General features: G+C 42.2%; 1 protein-coding gene across 5 annotated transcripts in view; it reads right to left on the bottom strand.

The window, feature by feature from the left end:
* The window catches only part of myo1b (myosin IB), a 306,869-nt gene that overhangs the window by 188,825 nt on the left and 99,808 nt on the right, over positions 1 to 18,236 (bottom strand). For all 5 annotated transcript variants that reach the window (XM_068035658.1, XM_068035660.1, XM_068035654.1 and 2 more), the window contains exon 4: positions 6,710 to 6,804. In XM_068035658.1, the coding sequence (XP_067891759.1) occupies positions 6,710 to 6,804 (95 nt within the window). The remainder of the gene's footprint in view (positions 1 to 6,709; positions 6,805 to 18,236) is intronic.

The following is an 18,236-nucleotide window of genomic DNA, read 5'->3' as shown; positions in this document are numbered from 1 at the left end:
ATTTGGCACACCTCCAAGTTCAGTTTCATCAGTAAATTTAGAAATTTTACTTTGTATTCCAAATTCCAAGTTTTTTTTTATAGCAGTAGTCCTAGCACTGACCCTTGGGGAACACCACTGTCAACCATTCTCCAGTCTGATAAAAACCATTTACTATGACTCACTGTTTTCTCTCCTTAAGCCAACACTTTTTATCCAATTGGACACTGACCCTCCTATTCTACCAGCCTCAATGTTGCTCACCAGCCTTTTATGTGGTACTTTGTCAAACACTTTTTAAAAATCCATATAGACAACATCCATCACATTCCCCTCATTAACCTTCTCTGTTACTTCATCAAAAAATTCAATCCAATTTGTCAAAAACAATCTGCCTTTTACAAATCTGTGCTGGCTATCCTTAATTAACTCAAACCTCTGAGTGCCTGTTAATTCTTTTCTTGATTATTGTTTCTAAAACCTTACCCACCACTGATGTTAAACTAACTGGCCTGTAGTTACTAGGAATGTCCTTACACCCTTTCTTGAATAAGAATGTCACATTTGCCACTCTCTAATCCTTGGGCACCTCCCCTGTATCTAATAAGTTTGGAAGATTATGGCAAGCCCTTCCTCTATCTACATCCCCACTTCCCTTAGCAACCTGGGGTGCAAGCCATCTGGACCAGGCAATTTATCCATTCTAAGCATAGTCAGCTTTTCCAGTATAAGCTGCTTATCAATTTTTACCTCATTACCTCTGCCATCTCAGCTTCCACAGAAATTTTGTCAAGATCCTTTTCCTTAGTAAACACTGATACAAAGTACTCATTAAGCATTCTAGCCTATGCATCAAAGCACAGTGGCGCAGTGGTTAGCACCACAGCCTCACAGCTCCAGTGACCCAAGTTCAATTCTGGGTACTGCCTGTGTGGAGTTTGCAAGTTCTCCCTGTGTCTGCGTGGGTTTTTGCCGGGTACTCTGGTTTCCTCCCACCACCAAAAGACTTGCAGGTTGATAGGTAAATTGGCCATTATAAATTGCCCCTAGTATAGGTAAGTGGTAGGGGAATAGAGTGGGGATGTGGTAGGAATATGGGATTAGTGTAAGATTAGTATAAATGGGTGGTTGATGGTTCTCACAGACTCGGTGGGCCGAAGGGCCTGTTTCAGTGCTGTATCTCTAAATAAAATAAAATCACCCTCTTTGTCCCTTATAGGACCCATCCCCTACTCTGACTACCCACTTACTATTTACATACTGGTAGAAGATATTTGGGTTACCTTTTATATTAATTGCCATACCATTCTCAAATTCTTTTTATGCCAGTCTTACTTCCCTTTTCATTTCCTCTCTCAAGTTATTGTACGAGTCCAAGGAACCCTGGCTTTGGTTCCCCATCTTTCCCCCTTGTTGGAATGTACCTAGCCTGTATCTGAAGCATCTCCTCCTTAAAGATCACCCATTGTTCAGTAACTGATTTTCCTGTCAGTCTTTGGTTCCTTTTTACCTTGGCTAGATCCCCTCTCACATCAGTGAAGTTACCCCTCTTCCAATTTAGAAGTTCTACTTTAGATTGCTCTTGGCTCTTCTTTATTACTAATCTTAACATTATGATACAATGATCACTCTTGTCCAAATGCTCCCTCCCCTGCCGCACCTCCCCCCCACTCCGAGCTCCCCACACCCCCCGAGACAGCCACCTCATTCCCCAACACCAGATCTAGCAATGCCTCCTTCCTAGTTGGACTGAGGACATACTGGTCAAGGAAGGTCTCCTGAACACATTTCAGAAATTCTGCCCCCCTCCTTACCCTTGATACTAACATTATCCCTATCAATATTTAGGTAACTGAAGTCCTCCAATATCACCACTCAATAGTTACTGCATAACTCTGATTTCCATGCAAATTTGCTCCTTTACCTTTCCCTCTCACTATCTGGAGGCCTATAGAATATCCCCATTTGCGTGATCATACCTTTGTTGCTTCTCAATTCAAACCAAATGGATTCTGTCCTTGCCCCCTCAAGGACAAGCTCTCTTTCCAACACTACAATGGTCTTCCCTAATCTGTATTGCCACCCCTTTATTCCTTCCCTATCGTTTCTGAACACTTTGTATCTTTGAATATTAAGCACCCAATCCGTACCATTTTTAAGCCAGGTTTTCATTACGGTCACAACATCATATCCTCACAAGGCTATTTATGCTCGTAGCACACCAACCTTATTCACATTTTGTGCATTAACATACATGTATACTAAACCTGTCTTTGTATTCCTTCTTAATCTGCTCCCATCTAAAATGGTACTACTTGCGTCTCTAGCATTATCCAACCCTCTCACTCCTTAATGCACCTTATTCCTTCTTTCAACTTCTATATGCACACCTCTCATCAATTTAGTTTAAACCCTCCCCAACCACATTGGTGAACCTCTCCATGAGGACATTAGTCCCAGTCCTGTCGATGTGCAACCCGTCCCTTTTGAATAGGTAATCAAAACAGAAAGTGCTGGAAATACTCAGCAAGTCTAGCAGCATCTATGGAGACAGAAACAGAGTTAATGTTTCAGGTCTATGACCTTTTGAATGGGTGCCTCCTGCCCCAGAACTAGTCTCAATTCACCAAGAATCTGAAGCCCTCCATCCTGCACCATGCCTCAAGACATGCATTGATCCTTCCTATTTTCCTGTTTTTACTCTCGCTAGCATGTGGCTTTGAGAGCAGTCCGTAGATTACTAACTTCGAGGTCCTACTTTTTAAACTTCCTCTCTAGCTGCTGAAAGTCTGACCATAGGAACTCAATATTTGCTCTATGTTATTGGCATCAACATGTACCACAAATTCTGGCTCACTCCCTTCCATCTGCAGAATATCCAGCAACTTTCTGTGATGTCCTTTGCCCTAGCACCAGGGAGGCAACACACCATGCGGGACTCACAATGGCAGTTACAGAAATGCCAGTCTGCCCCCTTAACTATGGAATCGCCTATAACAATTGCATTTCTATGCATTGCTGTTCCCTCCTGTGCAATTCCTTGCCCATTGGTGTCATGTTCTAGACTGCATTCCTCCAAGGTGTGGTCACTCCCAGCAGTCTTAAAGGAAGAGAAAGAGAGGGATGGTCACAGAAAGGTTTAGGAAGGGACTTTCAGAGCTCAGGGCCTAGACAACTGAAGGCACGGCTGCCAATCAGTTGGACCGTAGGCAAGCAAAAAATCAATGGGTCAATTATTGTGGGAGTAGTGCATCTCGTGGTGTACTCCATTGGTTAGACATTTTCCTGCACCCTTCTGCTCAGATATCATTTACGTCGTAATTTGCTGGAACTGCGAGCTGATTACGGTGCGTCAACGGCAATAGGGCATCTGGAACTTTAGTGAATGATAGGACTAACTGTCTATTTCCTTAACTGATGAGATTTAACAATTGATAAAGAAACAGAGAAAACAGCAGAGAAGGAGTATGTATTAGAATGGGTGGAATTGGGAGGAGAGAAACTGGAAGAGAAAGGAGAATGAAAAAGGAGTAAGGAAATTTGAAAGGAAAATTCAAAAATCTATCCCCAGTACACTTGTTCTCATTGGAAATGAACCTTTCCAACACCCACTCTAACCAATACTTATTAGTTCCAACACCACTATTTGTGATTTTCATGGGAAAATGGATAGAATTCAGAATATGATCCCAAAACTCCGATAAAAAAAAATCTGGAATCCCATGTAATAAAAATTCCGTTCCGAAGAAGGGTCACTGACCCGAAACGTTAACTCTGCTTCTCTTTCCACAGATGCTGCCAGACCTGCTGAGTGAATCCAGCATTTCTTGTTTTTGTTTCAGATTTCCAGCATCCGCAGTATTTTGCTTTTATTATAATAAAAATGCAATCTGACTTATTTAATCACCATAAACTGGAGACCCTGATCAATCCCCCCTTAAAGATGGGATAACTTTTCATGTACACTTAACTAAGTAATGAAAAATTTTATGTAGTCAGTGCATGCAACTTAAATCAAAAATCCACACAAAAACACTATATACTTTCTAATCACTTAATTTCTATATTCAAGAATACCCTGCACTTCAACAACAACAACTTGTGTTTATATAGCAGCTTTAACATAGTAAAGCAGCTAAGGGGCTTCACAGGAGCGTTAGCAAACAAAATTTGACATGAAGCCACATAAGAGATATATGGGCAGATGACCAAAATGCTTGGTCAAAGAGGTACGTTTTAAGGAGCATCGTAAAGGAGGAAAGTGAGGTAGAGAGACAGAAAGCTTTAGAGAGAGAATTCCAGTGCTTAGGGCCCAGGCAGCTGAAAGCACAGAACCAATGGTGGAAAAAGTGATTAAAATTGGGAATGCTCAAGAAGCCAGAATGGGAGGAGTACAGATATCTCATAGGGTTGTGGGGCTGGAGGAAATTACAAAGATAGGGAGGGGCAGCTCCCCGTGGAGGGATTTCAAAACAAAGATGAGAATTTTAAAATCAAGGTGTGGAAATAGGCAATCTTAGAAATGGTGTGGATATAAGGTCAGAAGTTCATCTTGGGGGCGAATATAACACAGGGACCGAAGATAATGGCTTTGCCCTTCCCAATGTTTAGTTGGAAGAAATCTTTGCTCACCTAGCGCTGGATGCTGGTCAAGCAATCTGATAATGTAGACAATGGAGGGGTCAAGAGAGGAAGTGCTGTTGTCAGTGTACATGTCGGAACTGACGCTGTGATTACGGATGACATCACCGAGGGGCAGCATGTAGATAAGAAATAGGAGGGGGCCAAGAATAGATCCTTGGGGGACACCAGAGTTAACAGTGCAGTAGCAGGAAGACAAATCATTGCAGATGATTCTCTGGCTATGATTAGATAGCTAAGAATGGAAGTGAATGTAGTTCCATCCAGCGACACAACAGTGGAGAAGAATGGAGGAGGGTGGTGTGGTCAACCATGTCACAGGCAGCAGACAGGTCAAGGAGGACAAGGAGGGACAGTTTACCACTGTCATTGTCACACAGAATACCATTTATCACTTTGTAAAAGAAAATTCTGGAGTCCTCTGCCTTCCATAGTTCTGCCACTACTTCAAATAAAGAAAAGCAAAATACTGTGGATGCTGGAAATCTGAAATAAAAACAGAAAATGCTGGAAATATTCAGCAGGTCAGGCAGCATCTGTGAAGAGAGAAAGAGAGTTTCAGGTCAATGAACTGACATCAGAACTGGGAAAAGTTAAAAATCTAATAGGTTTTAAGCAAGTGAAAGTGGGGAGGGTGGATAGAGAACAAAAGGGAAGGACTGTGATAGAGTGGAGGACAGGAGAGATTAAATGACAAAACAATTGGTGATGCAAGGCCAAAGGGAGTGGTAATGGGACAAGTAAAGAAATAAAAGATGTGGCTCGAGAAGGTGCAAATGGCAGAATGATGAACAGCTGCCATCCAAAAGCAAAAACAATAAACTACAAGAGTAAGACCAAAAATGCAAAGAAAAAGGAAACAAACAGAGATTACAGTCTGAGTTGTTGGACTTGTGCCATTGTGTTTCAACTCTCAACATTTTTTTAACATTATCTAAGTGCACAGAATCTTTACGAACAGTACTCAAAGTAGCTTCCAATGCATGGTACACCCCTATCCCATTTTTAATGCCTTCAAATAAATGTAGAAATGTTTCAGTGATCTCAGCTACCCGGCCATGGAAAAACACTAACTGGAGGGCAGGTATCTGCCAATGGGAGGGGGTGGGAGAGGAAATTTAAAAATAAAATCAATCATTCACATGCCACACACTCAATAGAAGCAATCTCGATTTATTCCTCCCCAATCCAGCCTTAGCTGCTTGTGTAAAGGCAATCTATATGCCCAAAAAATACTTATACAGCAAACAATTATGGAGAGCCTATATTCAAATTTTGTACTGGGCACCACCTATAACATCCTACTGATTCTTTATAGTCACATGGGCTATCACCAGCAATATAGCGATGGTGCTGTGAAATTACTAGATTAATGTTTATTTTTCCCTCTAAACTACCTGCTCAACAAAAGGGCCTCTGTTCTCAGTAGAGATGGAGCTCCATACAATATTCATGCCATTTCGGCAAGAAAAATCATTTTTAGAAATCTTCAATGCAAAGGGAGAAAAAGTGGTAAAATGGCTCCTTTAACCACTGATACATACTGCAACCGTTGCATCGGATTGCATAGGGTTACACAGAATATACAGCACAGAAAGAGGCCATTCACCTCAATTGGTCTTTGCTAATGTTTATCTTCGACACAAGCCTCCTCCTACCTTATGTCATCTAATCCTATCAACATACCCTTCTATTCTTTTCTCCTTCATGTACCTAACTATCTTCCCTTTAAACGCATATCTGCTATTCACCTCAACTACTTCATGTAGTCGCAGGTTGTCTGAGTAAAGACATTTCTCCTAAATTCTTATTGGATTTATTAGTGACCATCTTATATTTATGGTTGCTAGTTTTGAATTCCCCCACAAGTGGAAACATCTCTACATTTACACCATCAAACCTATTCACCATTTTAAAAACCTCTATCGGGCCAACACAAAGTCACATTTGATGGGACTGTACAAGTCACCAATCAGAATCAATTCAAGGGCTGCTGCACTAACATTTGTCTCAGTGATGAAACCATCCATTGCTAAACAAACCCTGCCAGAACCTTCTGTGGCGTTTATCGAATAAAATGTATTGATACCTGTTTTGCCAGCTCCACTTTCTCCAGTGATAAGTATGCATTGGTCCTTGTCCTGGTCTCGCAGAGATCTGTAGGCTTCATCTGCTAAAGCGTAGCTGTGGAAATAATACATCTGTTATAACTGATGAATTTTTTTTTAATGCTTAAAACTTTTTGGCAGAAGAGAGGGTGCAATGACAGATTCAGTTCAACACTGGTCAAAAACAACCTTGAAGGTCATTGCAACAACAAAAGCTTGAATTTATATAGTGCCTTTAATGTAGTATAACATCCCAAGGAGCTTCACAGAATATTGTCAAACAAAATTTGCAACTGAATCACACAAGGAGATATGGGACAAGTGACCAAAAGCTTGGTCAAAGTGTTAGCTTTTAAGAAAGGCCTTAAAGGAGGACAGAGAGGTAGAGCTATGATGAAGTTTAAGGAGGGAATTCCAGAGCTTAGGACCTAGGCAGATGAAGTTAATGATCACCAATGATGGAGCAATGGCTAAGAGGCCAGAACTAGTGAACTAATTAGCCACAGTGACATTTGTGCAAATGTCTGCATTTTGAATACTCTTGTTTTCTGAGCCTAGGTTAGTTTTGATCACTCATATCAATATAAACACAATACCGCGCCTCAACATATCACACCATGTGGCACCTCAAACTTATCACGCAAGTAAAAAATCATCAGTCATAATAAATTAAGCCAAAAATGGGTTAAATCAACTAAACTGCCAACATGACAGTGTCATACACACTGCTACACAACCAAGAAAACAAATTGCTCACTACCATCCTCCTTTTTTCATTTGTTTTTCAGTACTATACTTCTCTAAGCAGAGCTCCAGCTCTCACTTGGGAGAACAAGTAGTTATCCTTTCATGTACATGTGATTGAGCTAGAACTAGACGCCAACCCTCTGCCCTGTCCTCCAAAGGTAGTGATGCCATTCAACAGGCACGGGATCACTTCAGTAACCTCGATCAACTCTGCAGTCTTTACATGCGATTGGGACAGGATATTTGATTGTTGAGGTATCATAGTTGAATCTAGTCTAGCCCTCACCCCCTGGGAACTGTTCAACAAGTGAGCAATGGATAATTATTAGAAGGGAGAACCCTCCCTGATTTTTCCCCTCCGTTGGCAAGGTATGCTAAAGCAAGTTGTGATGCCCCCAGTAATATTCAGCTGATTTAGCATAGACCAGGAACTAAATGTGGACTCTATTTATCTGTAGTGTCTTAGTTGCACATTAGATGGTACATTAACTCTCTAAACGACTCAAGGAGTCTAACATTGAGATCTTTAATCACAAGTAAACAGCAATTTCCTACACACTGCAAAGATGCCAGCAGTCATAACAAGTTAATTACTAGAAATGTAGAATGGATTTTGTGGGTAGACTTACTGGATAAACTGGAAGAGACTGCTGCACAAAGCTATCATTCTCCACACTGGGTAAAAGATGACATTGCCACAGATGCTCTGCCTATTGTAACTTCCATAATCTCCACAAGTACTAACTGAATTTAACCGTAGAAGTATTTTACTTGTCATCCTAAAAACAGACAACTAACTTCCCATTATAAACGAAGATGCTCTCATGGACACCCCAACAGTTATATGCTAATTACAAGTGTGCATGATCGAAGGACATCTCACTCCCAGCAAACTTTATTGTACATCACCTTTAGTGCTGGTGGGATGCAAGATGAGTCAACAATATCATTTGTCCCTCATTTTCCCCCGGCATCAGCAGTGCTGAGAAGATGTTAGCTTTAACCAGAAGATAGTCACCTTACAGTATAAAAATCAAATTTTCCATGTCTGTAGGAAGCTGTAGAAATTCAGTGTGTCTCCCAGATAATGGGATTTAATTAACGTGCACTCACTGCTACCGGTGTGGAGAAATACAACTTTGAATTAATCTTTAGAATGGAAATCAGAACCTTTTTTTCTTACAGTCAAGAATCTTATCAGGGTGGCAGGGTAAGATAGGATTTTAAACATTCATATTAGAAGGAAGAGAACAGCAGATTGAGATAGAGAGATGAAAGCAGGAGACCAGGAACTGGAGAACAAGGCCAGCAGGAGTCAGAATAAAATAGTTCTGGAAAGTTCAGAATGGACCAGAGGGTGGGACTGAGCTCACAGTGGGAGTGCGCGTTCTGCAAAGTGAGCTATTCTACTGTCCATCCCAATGACTCTCAAGATTACCCCAAATCTAAGTTTCCCATAATATGTCAGCACATATGGTATTAAAATTTTTGTGGTAGTTAAATTTTGCAAATTATGAAATCCTGTAAAAAGTATGTTGTGATGGTCGACATCTGAATATCTTGAAAGTGATGTGCGGTAAAGGTCGCTGGGAAGAAATAAGTTATTGAAATTCACCAACCTCTCAAGTCCTCTAAATTTTCAAACTATAAGCAAGCCCGCTCAATCCGAAAGCATGACCCCGAGCTTCCAATTGCTTGCCATCTCAGCTTACCCCCCTGCTCTCAAGCCCACATATCTGTCCTGGGATTGCTGCAGTGTTGCAGTGAACATCAACACAAGCTCAAGGAACAGCATCTCATTTATCGATTAAGCACACTACAGTCTACCAGACTGAGCATTGAGTTCAATGTTTCATCATTCAATTTTTTAACCACGTGCCTGCCCACTGATTTTTTCATGTTGGTGCTTTTGGCCAGGGCTGTTCATTTTTCTGTCAATTAGCACTCTCTGCACTAACACTTTGTCTTTCAGCACACCATTAACACACCCTTTGCCTTTGCTCCATGACCTTCTTGTCAGTTTATCTCTGTGACCCTCTGTCCGATCAATACCTTCCCTTTTGTTATCTCTTGCCCCACCCCCACTTTATTTGCTTAAAACCTATTACATTTCTAACCTTTGCCAGTTCTGCTGAAAGGTCACTGACCTGAAACGTTAACTCTGCTTCTCTCTTCACAGGTGCTGCCAGACCCGTTGAGTATTTCCAGCATTTTTTTGTTTTTATCTCATTTTTGACATGGTAGGACTGCTACTAGCTAAGATTTTGGCCTTGGTGTTATTAACATTATGGTCGGCATTCTCCTAAATAATCCATCTGAAGGGGCATGAAAGATGTCTGCAAAAGGCCTTGGTGGCCTACCCCAGCACTGTGGTGATGGCATCCACTCTAGTTACCGAGGAAGCCATTTAACTAACTGCAAAAAAGCACGTGACCTTATGCAACTGTACTTTCTGCAACCAATCTTTGGACAAATTAAACTTTAGGTGGAGCTTTTGCCATCCCTATAACGGTGGGCACAAGGAATGGACAGGCCTCCCTGGCGTCCAGCATCACTAAAGCGCTAGAGACAGGTAATAAATCAGACCTCACTCACGTATGCTTGAAATAGGCAAGCATATTGCACGTTGTCGGTCTCTACCTGCAGGAAATGGGAGGAGTAGAACATCAAAATGGCAGAGCTTGTCTCAGTTCAGAAGCAGGCTGGGAAGTCCCAGCCATCGAGTCAAAAAAGAAAACAAAGAAAAAGATGAAAGCATTAGAAAAAGGTTGAGCACCCTACACAGCTGTGGCATTTTGCTATTTTTCTGCATTCCCTAACTTATGTCAACAAAGTATTTGAATCCTGCACATTCCTAATTGTCAGAAGTGTTGTACAATAAATCAGCAACTACATAGAAGGGGAAATAATATTTGGACAGCCTGCCCCCGAATCACATCCACAATTTAATTACTGTACTGTGTTGCATATTTACAGCTTCATTCCCCAATGTGTTTTTTCAAACCACTATATGGGATTTTAATATTAAGTCCGTACGGTCAACAAGGAATCTGTTTCTATGCAGAACAACCGAATATACCACAATTAATCCAGCTCGCACGAGAAGGTCCAAGAACATTAATTACACTCGTCATTCTCGGCAAAATAAATATACAAAGCAGAAGCGGTCTTGGTTTAGCAATATTGATTTATCTTCCAACATTTTCTGTGTCCCACTTCTACAGCACTACTCCTCCTCAAATTAACTGGGGGTGGGGAAGCGGGGTTGGGGTAAATGACACACGGAAGCATATTTTTAATACTATCCTTCTCCCCAATCAGTCAATCTATTTTAAAGCTCCTTCTCCTCACAAAGAGGGCTTGCAGGCATAGTGCCAGGCCTCCAATACCACTGCTCATTAGCCAGATGATGAATCCATGAAAGCAGCCAAGCGACTCGTGATGATTTTCTCCAGCTGTACAGAAGGCCCTAATTCCACTCTGTGATTCCTTCCCTAAGGCCAGACAGCCAGAAACCTGCTGGCATGGTTGGAATTGTGAATATGACCCATGTCCTACCACTCCACAATGTAGTGTGCTGATACCCCAATGTGTTGCTCTATTGGGGTCACATTTTCTTTTCTAGTAGGTGGCAATTGTGGCTCAGTGGCAGTGATCTCCTGGTTCGAGTCCCACTTCAGGGACTTGAGCACTAATTCAGGCTGCACTTCAGTGCAGTACTGAGGGAGCACCGCACTGTCAGAGGTGTTGTCTTTCAAATGAGATGTTAAACCGAGGCCACGTCTTCCCTCTCAGGTGAATGTAGAAGATCCCATGGCACCATTTTGAAGACCAAGCAAGTTCTTCCCGGTGTCCAGGCCAATATATATCTCTCAAACAACACCTAAAAAGATTATCTGGTCATTAGCATCATATTGCTGTTTGTGAGAACTTGCTATGTGCAAATTGGCTGATGCATTTCCTATAACAGTGACTGCACTTTAAAAAGTACTTAATTGGTTGTACAGTGGTTTGAGACAGCCCAAGGTTGTGAAAGGCCAAGTCTTTCTTTCTTTCAATGCCTCTTACCCAATCTGCACAGTTGTTACTTTTCAGCACTGCTTTCTGTTATAAAGGGAAAGAAAGAGGGTGCTATTGCAAGACTGAACTGCACTAATCTCCAGAACAGGATTCAAAAAGTCCCACTAAAACATCATCACTTAGCCAACAGAACCTTTTCACTCCACCTATAGAGAGAGGCTGGAATAGTCGCACATTTGTTTGTCTCTTGCTGCAAAGAAGAACTAACAGTAAAGGTCAGTACCTGTAGCTGGACATATGGAGAACAGAGAGCAGTTATGGAGAGTGATCTGGGAACTGGAAAGCAGATGTATTTGGGGTGGAATATGAATGGAACAACAGATTTACCAGTAACTACAGGGTATTACTGTGTAAATAAAGAGGGATTTTTTTGGTGGAAGGGGGAACAGAAACTCTGGTGCAGGGAAAAATAAAACCAAAAACGTAATAATGACCCTGTAACTTTACAGGGTCAAAAAGTAAGCAAAACTCTTACCGGAAGAGTACACAGTTCAGATGCCAACTGAAAGAAATCTTTAGAGCTTTAAGTACAAGGACAGCTTCTCATGCTGTTATTGAAACTCTCTAGCATTACATTTTATAACTTCAATGCAAAGTTTTGGTGAGAGAGATGAAAGTATACTTTTCAAGCCCTTGAAGTGATGTACAGAAGAACCACAAAGTGACCACCACCCCCACCCCCGCCCCCCCCCCCCCCCCCACCCCGTGTCAGATTACTGAATTATGAGAAAAGAGTAAAAATTCAGCCTCAAACAGCAGCAATTAAGATGCAATCCTTTAGAGACACATAAGCTGGTAAATAGCACAAAGGAGTAAATCCAGAGCACAATGTCAAGCTAAATCAAGGCAGTAAGTCTTGGCAGCGTTAGTTCAAACTACGATATGGTGATTTTATAATTGTTATCAGGAAGTTCTTCACACAGATCCCTGAGAAGAGTAGATAAAAGTCTTGGAATTGCTGAAAAAAAAAGATGGCTGCTGTGCTGAGAGGGGCTGAAGGCTCTCTCTGGATGAATGGCTGTCCATACCTACATTTCGGAACATAGGAACAGAGGAACATGAGTTGACCATTTAGCCTCTCCAGCCTATTCAACCATTCAATGAGATCATGGCTCATCTGTGACCAAACTCTACATAACCACCTTTGTCCCATATCCCGTTAAAACCTTTGGATAACAAAAATCTATCAATCTCTCTCTACCCTATCAGTTTTCCTTAATATCTTGAAATCTTCCATCAAATCACCACTTACCCTTCTAAATTCCAGGGAATACAACCACAGTTTGTGTAATCTCTCCCTGTAAATTAACCCTTAGATTCCAGATATTATTCTGGTAAATCTACCTTGCACTCCTGCCAAGACCAATATTTTCTTCCTAAGCTTTGGTGCCCAGAACTGCTCACAGGTATAACCAGGGCTTTGTACAGTTGCAACATAACTTCTACTCCCTTGAATTCTAGCTGTCCAGATATAAAGACCAACATTACATTAGCTTTTTAAATTATTTTCTGTACCTGTTCATGATATTTTAAGCATAGAATCACAAAATTGTTACAGCATAGAAGGAGGCTATTCAGCCTCTTGTGTCCATGCCAGCTCTCTGCAAGAGCAAATCAGTTAGTCCCACTTCCCTGCCCTTTCTCCGCAGCCCTGCAAATCTCTCTTCAAATGCCTATCCAATTCCCATTTGAAAGCAACACTGAATCTGCCTCTACCAAACTTTCAAGCAGTACATTCCAGATCCTAACTACTCGCTGTGGTCTGCGGCAGGTAGTGAGGGAGCAAACAAGAGGGAAAAACCTACTTGACATCACCCTCACCAATCTACCTGTCGCAGATGCATCTGTCCATGACAGTATGGGTAGGAGTGATCACCACACAGTCCTTGTGGAGATGAAGTCCCATTTTCACATTGAGGATACCCATTGTCTGGCACTACCACCGTGCTAAATGGGGTAGATTTCGAACAGATCTAGCAACTCAAAACTGGGCATCCATGAGGCACTGTGGGCCATCAGCAGCAGCAGAATTGTATTCAATCACAATCTGTAACCTCATGGCACAGCATATCCCCCACTCTACCATTACCATCAAGCTGGCGGATCAACCCTGGTTCAATGAAGAGTGCAGGGGGACATGCCAGGAGCAGCACCAAGCATACCTCAAAATGAGATGTCAACCTGGTGAAGCTACAACCCAGGACTACATGCATGCTAAACAGCGGAAGCAGCATGCGATAGAGCTAAACGATCCCACAATCAATGGATCTGATCTAAGGTCCGCAGTCCTGCCACATCCAGACGTGAATGGTTGTGGACAATTAAACAACTAACAGGAGGAGGAGGCTCCACAAATATCCCCATCCTTAATGATGGGGCAGCCCAGCACATCAGTGCAAAAAAGACAAGGCTGAAGCATTTGCAACCATCTTCAGCTATAAGTGCCAAGTGGATGATCCATCTCGGCCTTCTCCTGATGTCCCCCCATCACAAATGCCAGTCTTCAGCCAATTCGATTGACTCCACGTGACATCAGGAAACGGCTGAAGTCACTGGATACTGCAAAGGCTATGGGCCCCGACAACATTGCAGCAATAATACTGAAGACTTGTGCTCCAGAACTGGCTGCGTCCCTAGCCAAGCTGTTCCAGTACAGCTACAACGCTGGCATCTACCCGACAATGTAGGAAATTGCCCAGGTATGTCTTGTACACAAAAAGCAGGAAAAATCCAACCCGGCCAAATACCGCCCCATCAGTCTATGCTCGATTAAAGTGATGGAAGTTGTCATCGACAGTGCTATCAAGCAGCACCTGCTCAGCAATACCCTGTTCACTGATGCTCAGTTTGGGTTTTGCCAGGGTCACTCAGCTCCTGACCTCATTAAAGTCTTGGTCCAAACAGGGACAAAAGAGCTGAACTCCAAAGGTGAGGTGTGAATGACTGCTCTTGACATCAAGGCAGAATTTGACAGAGTGTGGCATCAAGGGGACTTAGCAAAGCTGGAGTCATTGGAAATCAGGTGGAAATCTCTCCACTGGTTGGAATCATACCTAGCACAAAAGAAGGTGGCTGTGGTTGTTGGAGGTCAATCATCTCAGTTCCAGGATATCACTGCAGGAATTCCTCAGGGTGGTGTCCTAGGCTCAACCATCTTCAGCTGCTTGTCCCCATCATAAGGTCAGAAGTAGGGATGTTCACTGATGATTGCACAATGTTCAGCACAATTTTCAACTCCTCATATACTGAAGCAGTCCATGCTCATGCGCAGCAAGACCTGGACAACATCCAGGCTTGCGGTGATAAGTGACAAGTTACATTTGTGCCACACAAGTGCCAGGCAATGATCATCTCCAACAAGAGAAAATGCAATCATCTCCCCTTGACATTCAACAGTATCACCATCACTGAATCACCCACTATCAACATCCTGGGCAGTTACCATTGACCAGAAAAATTGAACTGGACCAGCCATATATGTACTATGGCTACAAGAGCAAGTCAGAGGCTGGGAATTCTGCAGCAAGTAAGTCACCTCCTGACTCTCCAATGCCTGACAACATCTACAAGGCACAAGTGAGGAGTGTGATGAAATACTCTTCACTTGTCTGGATGGGTGCAGCTCCAACACTCAAGAAGTTTGAAACCACCCAGAACAAAGCAACCCGCTTGATTGGCACCCCATCCACCACCTTAAACATTCACTCCCTCCACCATTGGTGCACAATGGCAGCAGTGTGTATCATCTGCTAGATGCACTGCGGCAACTCAACAGGGCTCCTTCGACAGCACCTTCCAAACCCACGATCTCTTCCACCTATAATGACAAGGGTAGCAGATACATGGGAACACCACCACCTGCAAGTTCCCCTCCAAGCCACACGCCATCCTGACTTGGAACTATATTGCCGTTCCTTTACTGTTGCTGGGTCAAAATCATGGAACTCCCTTCTGAACCGCACTGTGGGTGTACCTACACCACAAGGACTGCAGCAGTTCAAGGCGGCGGCTCACTACCACTTTCTCAAGGGCAATTAGGGATGGGCAATAATGCTGGCCTAGCCAGCAATGCCCACATCCCATGAAAGCACAAGAAGAACTTTTTCTTCATGTCGCCGTTGGTTCTTTTGCCAATCACCTTAAATCAGTGTCCTCTGGTTCTTGACCCTTCACCAATGGGAACAGTTTCTCTATATCTACTCTGTCTAGGCCCCACCATGATTTTGAAAACTATCAAATCTCTTCCCAACCTTCTCTTTTCTTAGGAGAAGAACCTCCCTTCTCCAAACTATCCACGTAACTGAAGTCCCTCATTCCTGGCACCATTCTCATGAATCTTTTCTGCATCCTCTCTGCCTTCACATCCTCCCTAAAGTGTGGTGCCCAGAATTGAACACAATACTCCAGTTGTGGCCAAACCAGCGTTCATCATTAACTTCCTTGCTTTTGCACTCTATGCCTCTATTTATAAAACCCGGAATCCCATGTGCCTTTTCAACCACTTTCTCAGCTTGCCCTGCCACCTACGATTTGTGCACATATACCCCCGGGTCTATTTGCTCCTGTACCTCCTTTTGAATTGTACCTTTTATTTTATATTGCCTCTTCTTCCTTTTCCTACCAAAATCTATCAGTTCACACTTCTATACATTAAATTTCACCTGCCATGTGTTTGCCCATTCCACCAGCCTATGTCCTCTTGAAATCTCTCACTAACCCCCTCACAGTTCACAATAATTCCAAGTTTTGTGTCATCCACAAATTTTGAAATTGTACCCTACCCTGTACGCCCAAGTCTAGGTCACTAACATATCAAGAAAAGCAGTGATCCTAGTACGAACCTCTGGGGAACCCCACTTTATGCCTTTCACCACTACTCAGCAATGTGATGGCCAAAGGACATATATGATTATAGTATCTCAGAAAGTTAAAATCCTTTTAAGTAGTTTCCACAATTATGAAACTCTTCTATATGGCTGTAGTTGAGAATGCTATCTTTTTGAATGTCTCTCCTGGTACTGTTGTCCTAGGAATGGAGATTCTTTAAGAGTACAGAAATTGTTGAATCAGATAGGAAGGGTATTTGATGAGCAGATCTTTCTTGACAAAATCTGCTCTCCAAGAATTTTGACGGAAGTAAAGAGTGTTATGAACAGTAAGAATCACCCATTGTCTCTGTATTACTGTCGGATTCGTTCAGGGAAATGGCTACAATCCCAGATGCAGGACCAAACAGTTCTTGAACTTGTCCATGCCTTTCTCTAAGGAGCCTGATGAGGGTGCACACTCATGATGGGACTCATTGATTTTAATGTACTGGAATTAGTTTTTAACATATATTTTAATCAAGTTGGACTTTTTGTGATAGGGTAATTTTCTTTCTTTTTGTTATTAGTCATATGGAATTTTAACAAATGAGCAATGTGCCCAAAATGAATTTCTGTATGCACAATAAAGTGAAATTGAATTGAATTGAAATTGAATTACTATCTGTTTCCAGTCACTCAGCCAACGTTGTATCCATGCTGCCACTGTTCCTTATATTTGATGAGCTTCAACTTTGCTGGCAAGCCTATTACGTGGCACTTTATCAAATGTCTTTTGCAAGTCCAGGTACACCACATGAACCACATTACCCGCATCAACTCTCTCTGTTACCTCATCAAAAACCTCAATCATGTAAGTTAAACATGAATTGTCTTTAATAAATCCATGCTGGCTTTCCCTCTGAACTTTCTATATTCCGCCTGTTTCTCACTTACATCACCATTCGCACCCCTTTTCTGCTTCATCATACACTCTTTTTTTTATCATCTAGGAAGCTCTGGCTTTGTTTGTCCTACCTTTTCCCCTTGTGGGATTGTACCTCGACTGTACCCAAACCATCTCCTCTTTAAACATAGCCCATTGTTGCGTTACAGATTTGCCCGCCAATCTTTAATTCCAACATACCAGGATCTGCTCTGTTCTTACCCCACTTAATTTTGCCCTCCTCCAATTAAGTATCTTTACTCTAGATTGCGCCTTGTCCTTTTCCTTAGCTAACCTAAACCTTATGATACTATGATCACTGTTCCCTAAATCTTCCCCAACTGACACTTGATTCACTTGACCCATCTCATACCTCATTCTCCAGAATCAGATCCTGCAATGCCTCCATCCTCATCAGGCTGGAAACATACTGATAAAGAGAATTCTCCTGAACACACTTTAAAAACTCACTGTCCTTTACACTATTATCCCAGTCTATATTAGGATAACTAAAGTCCCCCATTATCACTACTCTATAGTTTTTACACCTCTCTGTAATTTCCCAGAAAATCTGTTTCTCTATAACTTTCCCACCAGTTGGTGGCCTATTGAATACACCCAGTGGTGTAATGGCACCTTAATTCTTCCTTAATTCTAACTGAATAGATACTGCCTCGATTCCTCCACGACATCCTCACTCTCCACATTGTACGATTCTATTTAATTAATACTGCCACCCCTCCTCTTTTCTTTCCTTCCCTATCTTTCCTGAACACATTATATCCAGGAATATTTAGTACCAAGTCCTGTCCTTTTTTGAGTCAGGTCTGTTACCGCCACAACATCATACTCCCATGCAATTCGCTAACCTTATTTACAACATGTGTGTTTACACACATGCACAGTAAACCTAATTTACACCTTATTGCA

Source organism: Heterodontus francisci, chromosome 7 (genome assembly GCF_036365525.1).
Source record: "Heterodontus francisci isolate sHetFra1 chromosome 7, sHetFra1.hap1, whole genome shotgun sequence".
In the NCBI taxonomy this organism is placed as follows: domain Eukaryota; kingdom Metazoa; phylum Chordata; class Chondrichthyes; order Heterodontiformes; family Heterodontidae; genus Heterodontus; species Heterodontus francisci.
Note: the sequence above shows the minus strand (reverse complement) of the source record. Positions and strands in the feature narration are given on the sequence as shown.